At 39.9% G+C, this 20,090-nt stretch overlaps 2 protein-coding genes across 3 annotated transcripts; one reads left to right on the forward strand and one right to left on the reverse strand.

Annotated features, from left to right (window-relative positions):
* Positions 1–277: 277 nt before the first annotated feature.
* On the reverse strand, positions 278–7,425 carry LOC129103903 (plastin-1-like). Its single transcript, XM_054614542.1, has 16 exons — positions 7,344–7,425; positions 6,815–6,905; positions 5,506–5,666; positions 5,294–5,423; positions 5,015–5,147; positions 4,827–4,908; positions 4,023–4,188; positions 3,680–3,822; positions 3,495–3,590; positions 3,112–3,313; positions 2,665–2,743; positions 1,631–1,745; positions 1,415–1,548; positions 1,188–1,311; positions 966–1,099; positions 278–870 (listed from the first exon to the last, which is right to left on the reverse strand). Exons 1-16 carry the CDS (start codon positions 7,347–7,349, stop codon positions 729–731), a joined length of 1,938 nt encoding a protein of 645 aa, XP_054470517.1. The 5' UTR covers positions 7,350–7,425; the 3' UTR covers positions 278–728.
* Positions 7,426–10,392: 2,967 nt separating this feature from the next.
* LOC129103904 (glycogenin-1-like) lies at positions 10,393–18,018 on the forward strand. Of its 2 annotated transcripts, none has more exons than XM_054614543.1 (7): positions 10,393–10,537; positions 13,581–13,719; positions 13,862–14,036; positions 14,415–14,577; positions 15,451–15,577; positions 16,456–16,693; positions 17,838–18,018. In XM_054614543.1, the coding sequence occupies exons 1-7, from the start codon at positions 10,393–10,395 to the stop codon at positions 18,003–18,005; spliced, it is 1,155 nt and encodes a 384-aa protein (XP_054470518.1). In that variant the 3' UTR covers positions 18,006–18,018. The 2 variants fall into 2 exon arrangements, with proteins under 2 accessions (XP_054470518.1, XP_054470519.1); XM_054614544.1 differs by having other exon boundaries at positions 10,453–10,537; positions 13,584–13,719.
* Positions 18,019–20,090: the final 2,072 nt, after the last annotated feature.

The raw sequence follows: 20,090 nt of genomic DNA on the forward strand, positions 1-20,090 counted from the left end.
TCTGTAAAGTATCTAAAAGTGAAAGCGTTGGAATATAATATTCCCTTCTGAAATGAAGTGGGTTAAAAATATATAGAAGAAAATGATATTACTAAAATAAAGTACAAGAACCTCAAAATTGTACATTTTCGAACTTTCGAGTTTCAAAACACTACAGGATCACATCCAATGCTCCCCTTTATATTGTCCTAAAAAGTAGCTCAGTGTATCTAAATCCACATGATTATATTGATTTTCTTCTTTATCAACCAGACACAACACATACAAGGTTGCTCCTTACATTTAATAGATTCTCTTTAATAATTAAATAGCAATATTCAATGCACAACATTTACAGACACAAAGGATAGATGTGTGTATGATTCTGTTTTTCCTTCTGCTGTATATATTTTTCTGTTCATATAGCAGAATAAGTAAACCGATGTAATACACTATCAAATATGATACAGAAAAGAACAATTAGGAGCTTGTTCTGTAAAATCACAGACAAAATACAAATGCTAATGCTGATGATAAATGATTTTCAACTTTAGTTAAGCTTATTGTTTGCAAGAAAAGAGAAACAAAGAATAACAAAGAGTGTCTTGGTCTGATCACAGAAAGGTTAAAGGTCAAAGAAGAAAAATATTGAAGAGGAAAAAATGGGGGGAAAGAAATGAAAAGCGCACATCAATGAAATGTATATTGGTTGTTGGTTTCCTGGTGGTTGGTTCCTTTTCCTTTCTGTTTCAGCGCTTGGTCTTTTTTTCCGAATCGTGGGCCATGATAGAGGCGAACAGCGTCATCACCATCTTGGGATTCACTTCCAACAAATCATCAGGCTGCGTGTAGACACGAGCTCCGATCTTACGAGCCAATGAGATCGCATACCTGGGAGAGGAACAGGAAGAGAGATGATGATCTAGTGACATGTACATAGATGCAGGGAAGCGGTGGAAAATAACAGTTGAGATTTTGTCTTTTACTTTGCGTTGTTGAGTTTGTCGGCATCCTTCAGCCATCCTCTCTCTGGTCTCTTAACCATGTCCCACTTGATGGTACCGGGAGCGATGGCGTCGATCAGGTCAATCACTGGCAAACTGGTGCTGATCCGTTTGTCCTGCAGGAAACAGGGAAACAGGGTCCAATGCAAATTTGTTCACTCATGTAAACAATGCATTCACACAAACACATTCAGGCACACACACCTTGAAGCTGCTGATCTGTGAGTCCTTTCGTTTCTGGCTCAAGGTGGTGTTGACCCAGTTGAGGATGCTCTGATCTCCAACCTTCTCTCCACCACCCAGATCTGACAAAACCATCACTGTGTGCCTGGAGGACAACAAGCAGGATAGACATCTCAAACTGTACAAGGAGCCCTTGTATCCAAACCACAAAAAATTGCTACGCAGACAGCTTTGAACGGTGCATGTACTTCCTCATCAGCTGCCACACCAGCGCCAGGGTGTGCATTCGGCTCCCCTCGTTCAGGTTTACTCCTCCGATGCCGACGAGAGAGAAGTGAGCTACATCCCTGCCCAGCTCCACAGCATAGTTACAGTTCTCCAGCTGATACAGAAGAGGAAATATAATATTACTTTCTTTTTATTTTACCATTAAATGTTTCTTTCTATCTCTTTAATGTGGATACCTTCTTCATATTGCCCCCCAGGAGAGGGTAAGGTGGGTTGTTGACTTTCTTCCAGTTCACAGGCACATTGACCTTCTCATAAAGCTGCATGATGATCAAACCATCACACAGGTCACTGTAGAAGACAAAGCACACAGACAGTGAGGAAAATATGGCATCACTTCAGCATCAGTTTCTTTTTTGGCATGCAAAAATGAATCATTGAATTAAAGAGGTGAGAAAGAACATAAGATTTACACCATGCTAAATTTGGTTCAGTATCACTTACTCTAATTAACAAAGCTATTGCACAGAGTCACTTTATTTTGAGCACTAAAAATGGGGTTCTTGCTATTTTAGACTGTTTACATTTGATTACGTCTAATAAATAAATCAATCAATGTGGGATCCAATATGCCTCCACCAGATTCACATGGACTCAACCTCAGAATGTTTTAATCCTGGCTAATGCTTATTATGAATTGGGAGATTACAGCTCTGAAGTCTAAAGGGGTAAAGTGGTACAGATAAAAACATTATCTTACGTAAATTTATGGTCAATATGAGATTGAGAGGCTGGTAAGAGAATTGGTGAACAGGTGTGCATAGAAAGTGAGGTAATAACATTTCAGCTATATATCCCTTGAGTGAGGCACACATCTACCGGTAGAAAACTTTGTACTGTGATAATGATAATAACTTTTATGATGGCCACTTCAAAAACAAGTTTAGAAAGAGCAAATAAAACAATAAAAATGCTCACAAGAGCAAAAGATAATATGTGATATACACATTTTAATAAAATAAATAGAATTAAATGTAAGTGTTAAACAAAATAAAAGACAATTTGTAAATGTTAGTATGGAAGGAGGACTCTGATTTTGCTCCCCTGATTTCCTAATTGCCCAGATGACAAATATCCTGCTGCCCTCTCTCTCCACCCTCATTACTGGTTATACTGGGGCAGCCAGTAAATAGGTAAATGGAGACATATGAAGTTTCCATCCCCTGTCCTTGATAAGGTTAACCACATTGATGTGTAACTGATGACATACCAGTACAGGTGGTTGACATACGGAGAGACGCCCAGAGAGTTCATCCAGTTTCTAAATGTTTTCTCTTCGTTGGACTCAGCTGGAAAGACACGAAGACATGATAAACATCCACATTATGTTGTCGACCAGCTGTTCCCACACAGTTACTGTCACCTGGTAGGAATGTTTTACGTTCAGCTGTAGCTTATGTAAGGTAGGTATGGTTTTATGGCTGCCATAACTAACCCTGAAATATTTGCTTTCTTGTGCTTTTTATTGGATTTATGACCTGTGGGATTTGCTTTACATCCTTTCTCTGCACATTCACATTATGGTATGCATTCTGGAGAGTGTTTGCATGCCAGCATTTAATGACTGAATTTAAATTTGGGGTTGACAGAGAAGCAATGAGCAGCCTCAAAGCCTTGTTATGATGTAGCCTAATATTGGACAAAATCAGTGTCTCACGCTCTATGTGTGCAGTTTCTATGCCATTGCCGTTCATCTGAGCCTTCTGCAGTCCTGGATGCATGTTGTACAGGTTGGCTACAAAGGCCATGTTGAGTTTGCTGTTCCCAGATGTGACATCATGAGGAGTCACAAACTGTCTGCAGTCCAGCCGGGCCGCCTGTCGCAGCATCAGCTCAGCCCTTCGTTCCAAATCACGCTCCTTCACATGCACATAAAACAGACATGACGCTACTCACATATAATCATGACAGAATCCAATAAGAAGGTCACTATATTTAGTGAAATTTACATATACTGTATCTGTAGGATAATAAAACAGAGAGATTTGACATTTTACATGTATCTGATTTTCTCTGTGATTTTAAAACAGAGTGACTCACATTTAGGTCGCTCATGTCGATTTTGACGTTCATTTTGTAGTTGTTCGCTTCCTGGAGAGCAATCTGGTCCAACAGGTAGAAGTAGGCCCGCGAGTCCTACAGTGGTAAAGTACAAAAAGGGATTACACACCTTTTTTTTTGTTTAAATGTGTGTCTGTGTGTGTTTGTGTGTGTTCTGAGAGGACCTTAATATCTTCACTGAAGTTGCTGATGGTTTTTGTTCCTGCGTTGCGTAGATGATAGTTGACCCAGCGGAGCAGCAGGTCCTCAGGTGAGAGAGACATCAGGTGGTCCAGATCCTCCCTATCCGTCAGAAGGCTAATCAGAGCTGAAGACACACATGACATTAGTTTAACACACTCTAATAAATGTCTTAGTTTTTTAAATATACCTTGTGTGTGTGTGTGTGTGTGTGTGTGTGTGTGTGTGTGTGTGTGTGTGTGTGTGTGTGTGTGTGTGTGTGTGTGTGTGTGTGTGTGTGTGTGTGTGTGTGTGTGTGTGTGTGTGCGTGTGTAAGTGTGAACTGACCTTCGTTCCTGCTGATTTCTATATCAGCGAAGAGGCCGACCTTGATAATCTGCCAGAGCAGGCCAAGGACCAGATGGGGTTTCCCAGCCATCAGACCATGGGCGTCAATGCTCACCACCGTACAGCCGATCGCTGAAGCTGAGTTCAGTGCCAGGACCAGATTTTCCTACAAATGAATTGGACACTTGTGTATCAATTTTCAGAAAGTCAGAAATGTTATAGAAATTGTTATAACAGCTCAGCAAAATCAAAGGCTGTGGCCCGAATCCTCCAAATAATAACTAACTTATTAAACAACAACATCATCAAGATCAAGTTAGAAATAAAAGGACAAATATGTGATGTGTTTTTTTTTCCTTACTTCTCCACAGAGGAGACATTTACAGAATAGATATAATACAAAATATAGTAAGAACTTAATATATATTACAAGATGGTAATGCACAGTGCAACATTATTGAAAGGTCACTGTCTAAGCTCTTCCATATATACAGCAATAGAATCATGTTTATAGACATGTAGGAGTTGTTTGGTTAATTTCTCATTAAAAGCAAATAAATTCAGCTATTTATAGTTTCCGTCTAACTAGTAAGTGAGATAATAGTTTTTTTTCTTAGTTTCCAGCACTTTATACATTCTTGTTAAAAGAAATGTATAAAGATTTTCATGGTAAATACTTTTATTTGCTTTTTTGCAGAGGGTTAGATGAGAGGATTGATACCATTCTCACTTTTGTCTACTCAATATGAAGACCCATTTGTTTATTGTTTGCAGTGTATTATTAAGTGTTATGGGTTTACTCACTGTCATTTTGAAAGTGGCAAGTTTCTTAGTGTTGATGACTCTTTCGTCAATCGTGTCAGGCTGAGACAGGTTGATCATTTTGCTGAAGGAAGACAAGGAGTGTGAGTTAGTAAGAAAATTGCCGAATGTAATTTTAGATGTGTGTAATGGCAGATTCGTCCTTGTGTGTGTGTGTCTGTACGTGTTACCATAACAGGATGCCATCACGGACAGAGGCGAAGAGACTTTCATCGTCCGGGTTCATGGGCAGCAAGTGTTTGCAGTCTTCGTCTTTTGCCAGGGCTTTGTTAATCCAGTTGACAAAAGCCACCTTCTCCTCATCTACACACACATTATATATCAAGAGAGAGCCACACTTATTGGTTCACCGAGATCTCAGCAATCAAAATTGACTAAATTAACATAAAGCATGATTCACACACACACGCACACACACAACAACACACACAATGCATACTCTCTCACACCAGAGTAGGAGTGCTGCGTTCCCTCGCTGGAGTTTCCTGACATTCCTCCGAAAGAACGGATCCCATCTCTCCTCGTGATGATTTTCCTAAACGTCTCACTGAACTCCTTGCCTTTCAGTTCTTGATAGATCTGAACATGGACAGGCTGCGTTATTACATGCATAGTTTTTTTGATGAATAAGTTTTGTTTTTTTTGCTGCATCAGGACTTACAGAAACAAATTCCTCAAAGCTGATCTTCTCGTCCTTGTTGGTGTCTCCAGCGAGGAAGGTCTCGGCGATCTGTCGCACTTTGTACCCCGGCAGGGAGAAACTGGCCTCTCTAAAGAGCTCCTGGAGCTCAAAATCGCTCACGAAGCCGCTGTTATCGATATCTGAACACAAATAGACACAGAGAGAAACGCACACAAATATACAATAAGTCAATTTGCTCTACCAATATTCATCTGAAGATGATCAGCATAATGTTTATTTGGAAATATTAAACACAGGTAATAAAAGCAAGGACAAACAAATGACTGGCAATGCTTTATTAAGGTCTGTGATTTCCTAATTTAATTTGACAAGAGTTTGTGTGCAATTTTGAACGGGTTATAGGGAGGACAAAGACTGATATTTCAATTTAATTAGTTGTGTTGAGATTATAATGCTCCATATAAACCCAAATAAGCGTAACAAAGAAAAAAACAAAACAAAAAAAAATTGTGTGTTTTTTTTAGTCTAGACTGAAATCTCATTGCTTACAGACATTCATGGAAATGTCTCCACAACTGTTATATGTATTACAATGCAATCTAGTGCAGCAATTCATGGTCTTTGTGGACTTTGTTGAGCGTGTCCCTTTTAATCTGGTGTCACCATCAGGTCAGAACCTCAATTGATCTCATACTCTAGTTTATGGGTAAATACTTACAAAACCAAATTACATCCAATCAGCCTCCACTGTAATTTAGCATGCTAATACACTAAACAAAGAAACAAAAGGTAGTAATTGATGAAAACACAAATGCTGTTTCAACTGTGCAGAGATGACAACCAGTTGTATATTAACATTGCAAATACTTCATGTCTTAATAAAATATCTGATATCAAATAGAATAATTGACTTAACGTGTTGCTCTTTTTGCTGAAACAATCCTCAAACAAATAAAAGATGTCAAACTTAAAAGTGCTCACAACAGGATAAACCATTCAACTGTAATGTTGCCAGATACCTTTATAATGATAACTGATATGACTGTCCAGTTTTACTATTTTTATGTCGCTCACTATTATCAGCATCTTTTTGTAATTATACACTTATGAAGATGATTAACTGATAAAATCTGCCAACGCCTCATTATAACATCTGGAAATACCTCAAACACAAAGTACGAACATTGAACGACCCAAGCGATAAAAAAATATCTTGCATAAGAGTCATGCTTTATTGTCAGCTGTAAATGTCTTACTTAAACCAGGATTCCTGTCAATACAATTGGGTCAGGTTAGGTGTGTGTGCGTGTTTAAGTGTGAAACTGACCAATTTTATTAAAGGCATCCCTGAGATCTTCCAGGTCATCTCTGGAAATCTGTGTGACATGATGCTCCATCGTAGCTTCTGCTTTGTGTACCTGAAACACACAAACATACACACACAGTTCTGGATCAAACTGGACACAAAAGCAGGAGCTGAGTTTGCAAGATTGATCAATATGTCGTCTTAACAAGGGTGTTTGTTTAATTTAAAATGCCGCAAACATACACATTTGCTCGGAGAAATCATTCAACCTCAGACGCAGAACTAACAAAAGCTGAGTTTGACGATAGAGATGAGATAAAGGAAGAAGAACAATTAGGAAGTGTCAGGTTATTTCCTGGAATATGTCCAGGATTGCCTTGTGACTTCTCACTGACATTTCTTTCCTCACCGACTTTTCACACACACATACAGTCACATTCACACACCTTAGGTTTTTCATAAGACCCCGGAGGTGTTAGCATTTTACAGTAAAGTATCCTTTTGGTTCTTTGCTTGAAAGACAGAGTAACCCCAAGACAGATACAAGTACCTTCATACGAGTTTCCTGTTAGTCCTGTCTTGAGTTATGAGCCTCTCGTTGCAAATCCCTCTGGACGAGTCGAGTCCTTCAGAGCTCCGCAAGGCTTCAGGCAGAGCGGAAGCTGGATCTATGAGAGAGGCTGTAGAGCTGGTTATCTCTCCTAGGAGGAGCCACTCAGGTGAGGCACAGCAGAGTGGACCTTTGGCCTTTCTGGACCCTGTGACAGGCGTAAGCAGTTAACAGTTAACGCCTCAGCTGTGTCATCATGTTAAGATGTTCATCTGTTTGCTTCTTCAAGACAACTGATTTGCAGTTAAGCTATCTGACTGCAATGCACCTAGAAAGCATAAAAAGTAAAACGCTAAAACACACATTGTGGGGACAGAAGTAACAGAGGATAAAAAAGATACTGAACACATTCAAATTAAAATAATAACAAGGCCAAATAAATAATCTGTGTGGCATATTCACACACTTTCCTGCCAAGATTTAGATTGATACCGCTTGTTAAATACAGCCAGGAGATGGTTATCTTAGTTTAGCATAAACACTCCATACCTTGCTTGTTAACTATTTATTTTAATATATTTTGGAATAGGCATTAGTTAAAGGGGGATTTCAATTAATGAATATAAAAAAACGACTATTGCTAAACATCTCGTCCTGCTTGCTGCATTTTGTAGAAAAATAGTATTTGGAAAGAAAGAGTGTTTCTAGTGGCATGATTATCAGACCATGCGCACATTTAGCATTTCTGCCAACCATGTTTAAAACATGAGGCCTGTGTTTGCCTGCATAGCTTGCCTCACTGTCACACAAAGCCCTGTAACCTGAGGCACAGAGCCAACTGCATCACTTAGATTAAACTGCCCAACTCCACAGCAACACTGACACTTTACTGCAACAGTTACTCTTTATTCAAAACAAAAAAACTGCAGCAGATCATGCTTTTTTTTATTGTCCCTATGCCTTTATGTCATAAAAATGATTGTGATGCTCTTCCTAAATCTGTTTCATTTCCCCTGTATGTTCAGGCTAAGAGACTTCCATGCATAACCTGTGATCTAGAATACTCAAACTGTAATGTAAGGAAACAATAGAAGTAAGGAGCTTACATTCAGTCCCATGCAGGCTGATGGGCTTAGAGTCCGGAGCAGAGCCAGTCCAAAGTAGAAAATCAGGTCGTTGCAGAATTTTGGGCCACTTTCTTTCACTTCTATTCTTTTTTTCCTATGTTTGCCTCCCCTCCCTTTCTCTGTTCGTACCTGTCAGCCTCTCCTTTCACCTCCACCACCGCTCAAAAAGGCACATAGTCCCATATCCAGCAGTAACCAAGACACAAGACTGTGCAAAATGTGTCTCTCCTGGATCAGACAAACATACTAAAGACATGTTAACACCTATTGACTATAAACTTGTACAGAATCAATTTTTTTTTGCTTCTGAATTCACAAGGACTCCATCTTTATATCTCCCCACAGGCCTCCCTCCCTCAGACACTTGATCAGCCCAGTTTCACTCTGTGACTCTGAGGTGCTCTCCGGTTACCCTCTCCTACTGATCGCCTGTCTCAGGCCTAGAGCTCCACCTCCAGTTGTTGATGTACCAGACACAGTTTAGGGTTGTGGACCCTGAGCCGGGATCAGTGGTTAGTGTAAAAATGTAAATGCCTGCTAAAGACTTTCTCATTAGCCTCCTTCATTATCCACGTGCACCCTGGTGCACATGCGCAGGAAGGAGAATAGAGTGAAAACCACACAAACTTGCAGCACAAGCATGCATGCACACAGTAATACTGCACATATTTCTTCTCTAGCACTGAGCTCAGACATTTAGTGATGCTCATATCAACTTCCCTTATGAGCTTATGGTCTAAAATATTTCTGGCATTGACAAATGTTGCTGTTACTTGAACATTTCTAGTTGTAGATATATTGCTTCTACTAAAATAAAATAGCGATATCATTATGCTTATTGGAATAAAAGCTTTTAATTTAAAGGATTATATCATTTTACTTCTGTTGCACAGGTTGGTTTTCAGTTGAGCCAGATGTTCAATGTCTAAATGCGAGAACATTTTCACATTTGATCTATCTTAGAGGTATCCAGGGAGCACTTTTGCCATGTTTTCTTTCTTTTTAATGTAGCACATATGGGAATGTAAGTATTGTATTCAGTCAGACTTGAGGAAAACCTGGACCTAGTCTTTAAGTAGAAAGACATTTTAGCATTACACACTTTGTCTTTCATATATGCATGTCTTTATTTAATGTAATAATAGCGTTGTGTGAACATCCACACACCCACCTGCATTTCCTTGTTTGGTTGAGCCTTTGATAATTCATTCAGCTGTAATTTGAGGTCGCAACCACTTAGAGGCAGTGCTGTCACAAGCTGATGAAGTAAAGAGGATCTCCCTGTTTTCTCTTTGAAAAGTAGTGCAGCCTATGAAGATCCACTTAATGTGAAAAGTATTTGCTTACAACTTGAAATTAATTCATTTAAGAAAACAAAATTCTGATTGTAATCAAACACAACTCATTTCTCACTCTAACAAGTTAATCTTCAGATACAAGTGATTCGTCACCCTACCAGGAAACAGTCACATACCTCGTATCCAGTCGTAGAACAAGTCTTCAGACCCTGCACTTGTTAAAATAATAATACCACATTGTAGAAATAAACAGTTGCAAGCAAAAAATGTACTTTCTATTCCACTACATTAATCCCACAGATATGGTTGGGCCAGTTACTCTGCTGATATAGAATATTAACACAAAATATAATCAACAAATAAATGATGATGCAATTTTTATTTTAATATATTAAGCAAACAAGCAGTATATAAAGTTTAAAGGTGCTCCGCTTTACCAGCTGTAACACTGATGTACACATTGTGCATTAATTATTACAATATAATAAAACATATTTGGGTATTTTTACTTTTGGTATTATACTATATTTTAATGCTAATATGTCTGCACTTTAACTTTAACAAATTTTAGTATTTCATCACTGTGATATCACTGCTGGGGGCGTGTCAGCTGTCACTGGTCACATGACCCGGATAATGTGGGGCTTAATTCCTGTGTTGGACTGCTCCCAGCTGCTGAGTCTGTGCGCTACGCAGTGCAAACCCTCCGTCATCCCCATCACGACCCCCGAGCCCCGGGTGGACTCTCCTCATCACACCGCGATGTCAGGTAAGAACCAGCGGGCCTCCTCCGACACCTGCAGCCGTGACACTGACATCGGAACCCGGCCACTCGGCACCGGACCGGGGCTGCGCGAACTGTTCTCCAGAAATATCGCGAATTTTATTCAACGCTGCAGGAAACATTTGTTCTGACACTCTCTGCATGTGGACTTTAATGAGGCCATGGCTGTAAATCTTTAGTGCAGTTATGATATATGTGCTGCAGACATTTGAAGGGTTTATGTGCGTTTTATTTGATGAGAAGCTGCAGAGGTTTGGACCACAGTGAAGCTGTCGACAATGAAAAAGAGCGCATCCGGTTACAACTTTCAAAGTTAACGCGTTTGGATGCAACTCGAGTTTCAAAAGGCTGAAATGTAAAGGGAGAATTGTAATGAGAAAAGAAAATGCAATGTTTCCTCAAAATAACATATTTTTTAATTGTTTTATGTCATTTAGTCTCAGACTGCACTTTGTTACTCATTTTTTTTATAGCACAACCAAGACGGATTGGCCTATCAATATAAGAAAATCTAAAAGTCTGATCAACATATAGAAATAAAATTAATCCAAGATAAAGATCCCTCAAATGTGGTGAAAAATGTGACAAAGATAAGAGGACAAAATACAGTTGAAAAATGATCGTATCAACTCTGTCACCTTTCGTAAGAGACCTTCATTTCTTTGAACTTATTGACATTTCTACTGCTGACAATACATCATAAGATAATATCAGTGGATGTTGGTCCAGCTCTAAAGTTTAGGTCTGAGTAGTACACTGTTAAGTAAAGTCTGAAGTCAAATTGGAAGTGTGGATTGTGACACTGGACATCAGTGTGAGGGAAATAACACATTGCATCATGACCATTGATGATTAGTCCATGTATGTTGTAGCTGGTTTGATAAGATCAGCGTATAGACTGAAAACCAGGGTTTAAATCACAAAATGTGTCGAGCTTTACTTTTAAATTGACAACTGTATTACCACATAATCTCGAGGCCCCTTCATTGATTAAATCTATATTTAAAAATTTGATTAAAAATATTTTATTTTATATTTCATTCACATGTATTTATCTAAAAAAATTAACGCTTACTCAAATTCTAAACTAGAGCTAAAACAGTAAGCCAATATGTTCTATTAATCTAAAACAACATTTGATAATCGATTTTCGATTACTCTTTCAAATAAAAAATACCAAACATATACTGGTTGTAGTTTTACAAATTTGAATATTTTTTGGTTTTAGACTGTTGGGTGGACAAAAGGTGTTTATGTGTTGGTGTCTTTTAACAATTTGAAGGGACTAAAGGAGTAAAAGATTAAAACTATTTTAAAGTTTTTAACAGTTATTTGATTAAACTTTAGCTCTATAGCTCATGTATGCTTTTATTCTGTTAAAGAAGACACAATTTACTTCCTGGGTTAATGTGGGGTCTTTGATTAACTTGACATAGTGCGGACGTGCGCCACAGTGTGTGGCCTTCAAGTTTTTTTTTTTTTTTTTCTTATACTGGAAAGACCCGTAGTGTCACACCTTTTCCCTAAATAGAAATAACTGTGAAGATTACTCCATACGGTTATAAATGATTTATAACAGTAACCATATGCACAAATAGATAGTATGCTGCATATTATAAGTATCTTATAAACAGGAAATTACTTACAGGAAACAATGCTTACATGTCCTTCATGAACACTTTACATAGACTATGCATACTTCTATGTATACATTTATATTCTCCCATATTATTCATGAATTTACTTCATTATATTTTGAAATTTGTGCACTCATGCCAGATAAGATAATCCTTTATTAGTCCCACAGCGGGGAAATTTACAATTACAAGATTACATTGTCGCTAACATGTTAAACAAAAACTGCGATTTCTAAGTACATGTCATGATTTAGAAACGTGAAGGACCCAGAGGTGTCCTGGTCATATGGCTTTATGGAGCCACAGATAACTCTGTGGGAACCCAGCACATGCTTCCTGTATGGTCGTATGGGGGAGACGGGTCTTAAACTCTTTTGATAGTCACTTTATAGTTTCTTGAAACAGACCCTAGCAACTGAAACAACACTGCCTCTCCGATCAGGTTTCACAGAAGTCCCACACATTCAGCTCGATGAATACTATCTGCTGGCTCTGGGCCGACTTTCCCTCAATCAGCAACACAGCGTGTCCCATGCTGTTTTTCAGCAGACACTGAACTTCACACAAAAGGCCTGCAGATAAATTGGACATACACTACACTATTATACACTATTGATGAGACGGCACAGTGGATGTGATGGTTCAGGTTTGGTGTGGAGGAAAAAGCAGAAAAAGGTGCATTGATTTTCTGTGAAATCAAGAGACAAAGGCACAAGTGTTTGAGCCATAAGTCTGTGGTGGAAAGTACAAGAATGTAGCTTTCTTGTCATTCCTATCTGAGCAAGTGTATCTATCTCTCAATAGTAAGTGTAAGTATAAATGCTCAGAAGTGAGTATGGATAGTATCTAAAATTCTACATTTACATAATGACCAACATGTTGATTTGTTTTTCTTATCTTAGCAACTTGTAAGCATTTAAGTTTGGCTGTATCTTATTGTCCTAATGAGGGAACACGCTATTGAAAGTTTGGCTAAGTAATTTATTGGTTATGATGCTTTTACAAACTATCCACATTCTGTATCAAGTTTCGTTATTTATTAGTTTTATTAGTGTCTGTCAATTTCAACTAACACATCATAGATTTCACTGATAACTTTGGTAACAATTAACCATTTTTGACAACTTCAAAATTCTAATAAAATGCATTTTATAATAAAAAAAATTCTTGACAAACTTACATTTTTCCCCAAGTGTTGTTTTTAACCAGAGCAGTTATTCACATCAAACTGCTCTGGTTAATCTCACAGATGATGCACGAAACCCACGTTTATTTTTAACTCATAAGAGAGTTTTAAAGGCCGATAAATAGAAGTGAGACATGAAGTTATTTATGAGATAACCTGAGTCACATGGCTGATGATTGTCTTTGTGTGTTTGTGTTTCTCCAAGCAGACCAAGCTTTTGTGACGCTGGCAACAAATGACAGCTACGCCAAGGGAGCGATGGTTCTCGGCCAGTCGCTGCTAAACCACAACACAACCAGGAAACTGGTCGCACTCGTGGGACCTCATGTTGCAGAACCTTGCAGGTAACACAGGAACAATTGTCAAAGGTCAACATCCAATACACACACACACACACACACACACACACACACACACACACACACACACACACACACACACACACACACACACACACTAACTCAAATCATACTGTCTGCGTTGTAGAGAGGCCCTTAGCTCCATTTTCGATGAGGTGCTTGTGGTGGACGTTATGGACTCGGGCGATGCAGCTCATCTATCTCTGATGAAGCGTCCAGACCTGGGAGTGACATTCACCAAACTGCACTGCTGGAGTCTCACACACTACAGCAAGTGTGTGTTCCTGGACGCCGACACACTGGTGAGACAAAACAAGCTGACGACAGCAGAGAACATACTCAAGTGACAAAGATAGTCACCTCAGAGTTAAAAATGTGTTGGTTTTTTTTATCTTACAACTCACTGTCCTTTGATCACAACATGAAGATAAGATAAGATAAGATAATCCTTTATTAGTCCCGCAGCGGGGAAATTTAAACAGTCTATATTACATTTATTTGTTCATGTCTTTTCATGTTATAACTGCTATCCTGACAGTGACATAATATATCAGCTACATGACAAATGGCGTTGAGTATAAACACATGCAGCTATATTTTTGCCTCAAGACTTTTTTTTAAATTACTATTATATGGTAGTACCACATATAAGCAAGTAACATTTATTTTAATGTATTCAGGTGCTGTCAAATATAGATGAACTCTTTGAGAGAGAAGAACTATCTGCAGCGCCGGATCCCGGTTGGCCAGACTGTTTCAACTCCGGGGTGTTTGTCTTCAGACCGTCCAAAGAGACGCACGAGAAGCTGCTCACGTTCTGCAATGAAAACGGCAGCTTCGACGGTGAGAACCGAATGCTTTCATCTCTTTTTTTCAAGAGGAAATATTCCAAAAAGCATTTTATTTTAGAAAACTTGGCCATGCTAACAAGCTCATAATGAGAAGGCTAACATGCTGATGTTTAGTGCTACATAATGCCATAAATCTCCCTCAACCGTTCTCCCTCCCTACACACACACACACACACACACACACACACACACACACACACACACACACACTCATTAAATCACTTTATATATATATATGTCCTAAGATCAACTCTGTCCTGGTCTAACCTTGTCCTCACACTGCCACCAGACATTGATATGTAATATACTACTGATTGTAAGTCGCTTTGGATAAAAGCGTCTGCTAAATGACTGTAATGTAATGTAATGTAACCAGACCCCTGCAGTTTGTCTGCAGTTAAAGAAGTGTTGCACACATCTGCCATCTGTCTATAAGGATTTTGTCATATGTTGTCACTCACGGTGTGCAGCGCCCCGTCACAGCAAGCTTAGAACTCCTTTTCAGTTTCTATTTATAAATGACCGATAGGACACAGTCTGTGGGAATGTACGGTATGTGCGTGTGCGGTGTAGACCATTCACGTATTTAATGGTGTGTCTGACGAGTTTCTGAAGCCAGAGAAAAAAGGGTCAGATATGGTAATATTACTAGATTAAAAGAATGTTTATTCTTTTTTTTTGTCTTTGAATCCTCCTCTTTGCTCAAAGCAAAAACGACAATCTTTCTAACATGACTATAACTGTTTAACTTGTATTCTAACATGCCAAACCAGAGCTTCTAGCCATCAATCGGTTTGCTCTACTTGAGCCCAAATGTATGTCAATAAATGTCCAAAAACATATTTTTGTGTTTCCATGTCTGCAGGTGGAGATCAGGGGGTTCTTAACAGTTTCTTTAACACCTGGGCGACGGCAGATATTTCCAAACACCTGCCCTTCATCTACAACCTCAGCAGTATCGCCATCTACTCCTACCTGCCAGCGTTCAAACAGTCAGTACATGCACACACAAAAAACACACACACACACACACACACACACACACCTAAACACACATGATCGATGTATCCAGTGTTTCTTCATACGTGTGTAGCCGGCCTATTGCCCTGGTTCTGTAGCTGTCCTTGTGAAATACTTGTGTGTTAGGAGACATACATGTTATCCATGGTCGGTTCAAAGGTTGTGTGTTTGTATGTGTGTGTGTATGTGTGTCCTTGGTTGGGTGTTGAATAACAAGAGGCTGCTGAAACCTAGAGCGGGGACAATACACGTTCTGCCACAACCTGCCTCAAAACAGAAGCGCTACTAAACGACTGTAGCTACACTAGTATTCTTTGTTTTATTTAAATCTGCACTGTAGGTGTATTTCCGTTCTGTGGAGGAGTTTGGTTTAATCAGGTTTTACAAAAAATAAGTCAGATTGGGCAAGAAACCCGAGAAGCAAGAGTATCACACAGGTTTTAAACAAATCCTCAGGTTAGCCATATATTTTTTTAGAAGAGGAAAAGGAGGCGGACGGTAAAATGAGTGCCCAAGCTGTCGGTTATAAACATCAATCACAGTTTTGCGGACCGAATTCATGATTCAGACTGACCATATTTCAAGCACTGGTGTTCACAGTTTTTTGAGGAATGTGGGACATTTTTAGTGCTCACATTTTCAGATTGACCTCCAAATGATGAGGTTTAGTCAGCCTGGCTAAACTCCACTCTAGTTTTTTGTCTTTGGACGTTGTAGCTCCTAGCTGCCTGTTTCACAAAATTGATTTTCAAGCACCGCTATTGTGTCGATTGCAAATAATGGCTGACTCTCTCTTTCTCTTTCTCTCACACTCCTTTCCCCTTTCACTCTCCCTGCTGTGTTTTCACAGGTACGGCCATGACGCCAAAGTGGTGCATTTCCTGGGTAAGGTGAAGCCATGGAACTACTCCTACGACGCTCAGAGTGGCGAGGTCAAAGGTCACTCCCTGTCCCCTGACCAGTGCCACCTGCACCCCGACTACCTGCTCATGTGGTGGCAGCTGTACGCCAAGTCGGTGCAGCCTTTACTGCAGCAGTCGTTCGGGGACACTCCATTCAACGGCGGCCTTGTGGACGCCAGCATGGACGTACGTCAGCTGTTGTGATGTTTGAGTGTGTGTGTCCCGTTGTGGCGTGTGGAGGTGGTGACTATGCATGTGTTGAAACATAGACGAGGATGTGTGATTGTGTTTTTAGCCTATTGCATAATCGTCAGGTCCTGAATGTTTCGAAACCTGTAATTACTATGTGAACTCTACTATGGTGAAAGTGCCACATAATGAAGCTTTTTTTTGACGCCCTTTTTAGCTCCAGATAAAAGTACTGTCTAGTTTTAGTTGCAACAATAACATGAAAAAGTGGATTTGTTCCACATTCCTCAGCACCGGTCTGTTGCCAAACGTGGTGTTTGTTGAATGCATGAATAACTTACTGTTGTCAATGAAACATGCAGAGTGCCGGGCCTCCCAACAACTGTTCAGCTTACAGAGTAGCAGGAAGTTGCCATGCTGCCTGTTGTAACAGGGCAGCATTGAAATAGATAGTTAGTCATAAAAGGCAAGCTGCAAAAACCTGCTACATTGCCCAATTGCCTGAAGCTGTGCCATCTTGTGTCACAAGTTTTTACAGGCCTGTCGTGGAGAAAGTCTTGTGCTGGCTCAGGCTGAAGTTTAAAAAAAAAATCTGTATACAAATTGAATCTTTAAATTTAGGACTTTTTTTTGTGACACAAGTGACACAATGGCACTTTTGCTGAACAGGGGTCACAGTTACGGTTGCAAGATAATGGTACATTCAAAATGAGCTAATTTCCCCAGAGTCTCCAGAGTCAGTTGCTTTCAGGGAATCATTATTATGTTAAGATGACTGAAAACAAGTGGAAATCAGTGAACTTTCCACCTAGCCTCTATATGTTACGGGTCATACATGACCAGGTTGGAGTGTAGCAGCAAAAAATCATTATCTCTTGTTTTGTATTGACTTAGAAGTGTACATCTCTTGTAGGAAGCCAAAGGCTCAACTCTTATCTGCTTCAAGTGTGTTGCAAAACATCATATTTGTACTTTGACTCCCCTGATGAAATCCCTGCATGAACTGATTGCGTCTCAAACTGTAGGAAAAAAAAAGGCGTTCAGCCGAGCATGGCTGAATGTAGGGAAACCAGTCCTAATTAAGTATTGCTCCATTCCATGTAACGATCCATTCATTTCTCTGTCTCTGTCCGTCACGCAGAGTAAGCTTCAGGAGGATGTGAGGGAGAACCAGGCACCCTTTGCTCAACCGCCCCAGAAGGTTTCATCAGAGGAGAGGAAGCAGCGGTGGGAGGCGGGACAGATCGACTACATGGGTGACGACTCCTTCGCCAACATCGAACGAAAGCTCAACTCCTTCTTGAAGTAGCGAGCAGGCGAGGCAGCATGACGGACAGAGAGAGAGAGAGGGAGAGAGAGAGCACAGGTTAAAGCTCTGTGTGGGTGGAGATTTTTAAAGCAACTGCTCAGCAAAACACAGAGGGCTTGATTAGCAGGCGACTGGATGGATGCCTCTGTGCAACGCTCGGCCTCACTCTCTGCATCCTGCCAGTGTGTGTATGAGAGTGGAAGTGTGACACAGTTCTCGTGCACTCTTACCATTCAATTTCTCCCCTCAAGGGAAAAGTTTGATATTTCAGGATATACACTATTTCACTTTCTTGCTGAGAGTTAGAAGAGAAGATTGATGCTAAATATTAGGCTACTGATGGCAGCTGGCTTACTTAGCTTAGCATTAGGACAAGATAGCCCCATTTGTGACCTCAACACTGTGTACGTTACTCCCTGATTTGGTCACATGGTGTTCTGTACGCAAACTTAAAACAAACACTTTTTTTACATCTTCAAAAATATTTTCACAATCCCACAGATGTTTACTGTGTGCCCGGAATGATAAGAAGTTTAACCAAGAGGGACTCCGATGTTGAAATCCAATATTTCCACCGACTGCTCTTTGTCTCTCGCGACCCTGAACAGGATAAGCGGTGAAAGATGATTGATGGATGGATGGATGGATGGATGGATGCTCTTCCTCTCCACTGCGCTGCGCTTTGGCAGACTGAGGCAATGGTTGTTAAACAGGTTGCATGAATGTTGGATATAAACATTTGTTTTGACCCAGCAAACATTTTAGAATTCCCCACAGACAGTAAACATTTGTGATAATTCAAGGATCATTTATAGTCATTCTGCAATGAAACGCAGCTGTAGCCATGTCCATTAATGCCACTCAGGATAACATGACAAGACAAAACAAAACCAGTGCATTGTTTGGGGGGAATTTGCATCAGGAGGAATGTAAGCAGAGGCAGTTAGATAATTGGGCAGGAAATATTTGCTCATCAACTTTGAGCTTTCATTTAACAGCCATGAGCGGCTCTTGGATGTTAACCTTCGCTCTTGTGCGCAACTACGCATGCGCCGTACAGAAGCAGATTTTGGATTTTCACTCCACGAGTCAAGTTAACTCAACAGTCTTTAAAGGGAGTCGTTAAAAAAGAATGATTCATTAACGAATCGGCAGCACACAGGAGTGGTAAATCTTCTCATCCAACTCTCGGGAAGAGAGCGAATAAACGTACTTCCCAAAATATCAGACTATTCATTTAAGTGTTCTTGTGCATTTGATGGAGATGGATTCACAATCCTTCCTGAGTCTTCCTAATCTGTGGAAACTTTCAGCAACAACAGAAACTGAGAAAATGAAATCGTTAAGTTTAAAAGTTGTTTCTGGATTTTTACCACAACTCCTATCCTGCAAAAAGTCTCTCTATTTAAACCGCTTTAAAGCAGATATGCAGCAACTGGCTCATTTCCCTCTCAAAGTCCCTGCCAGTTATGACAATGTCGCTTTAATTAGAGTACATGGGTAAACTTCCCTCATCTGTGCCTCTGACACTCACCAGCTCCGTGTGACTTCAGCTTTGTAGTATCTGGTGTTGTATTAGGACAAAAGGCCCGTTATGTTGTATTTGCATGGCACAGAGTCATAAGTGGGTCAGTAATGAAGTCCTTCCAACCACATCCTGAGGTGATGTTGAGTGTTGTATGTATTAGTGTGGGATTAGTGCGCTCCCCAGGCATCTATCATCTGCATGTTATGTAATGTCCCCCGTCAGATCCACTTCAGTAAATCTTTGGTGCCATGATCCGTTTCATCACTTCCTTTCTGTAGTGTTACCAGCTGCCTTATTGCCAATCGCTGTTTACAAAACCTCACTTACTGTAACTGCTGCTCGTAGCACAACACATCTAACTGATGAGTCCTTACTTTCCTGTTACCAATGTCTCTTTTACCTCACTTCAGCAGTGTGACCTTAAACTATAATAGAAGACTATAATATAGAGCTCCTAACAATAATAAATATACTCTCCTCACTCCATAAAACACACTCCTCCAACAAGGAGCTGGCAAGGTTGAGAGCCTATATATGGTTTTGAAATCCTGAATATG

This window comes from Anoplopoma fimbria, chromosome 15, assembly GCF_027596085.1.
Source record: "Anoplopoma fimbria isolate UVic2021 breed Golden Eagle Sablefish chromosome 15, Afim_UVic_2022, whole genome shotgun sequence".
Taxonomy (NCBI): domain Eukaryota; kingdom Metazoa; phylum Chordata; class Actinopteri; order Perciformes; family Anoplopomatidae; genus Anoplopoma; species Anoplopoma fimbria.

Excerpts from the sequence above, each read along its gene's own strand:
- LOC129103903 (XM_054614542.1), bottom strand. Across the intron at positions 4,909-5,014 it reads CGTGATGGCATCCTGTTATG|CAAAATGATCAACCTGTCTC; the intron begins GTAACACGTACA and ends GTCTTCCTTCAG. Across the intron at positions 1,100-1,187 it reads CACAGATCAGCAGCTTCAAG|GACAAACGGATCAGCACCAG; the intron begins GTGTGTGTGCCT and ends TGTTTCCTGCAG.
- LOC129103904 (XM_054614543.1), top strand. The coding sequence starts at position 10,393 with ATGACCCGGATAATGTGGGGCTTAATTCCTGTGTTGGACTGCTCCCAG. Across the intron at positions 13,720-13,861 it reads CATGTTGCAGAACCTTGCAG|AGAGGCCCTTAGCTCCATTT; the intron begins GTAACACAGGAA and ends TCTGCGTTGTAG. Across the intron at positions 16,694-17,837 it reads TTGTGGACGCCAGCATGGAC|AGTAAGCTTCAGGAGGATGT; the intron begins GTACGTCAGCTG and ends TCCGTCACGCAG.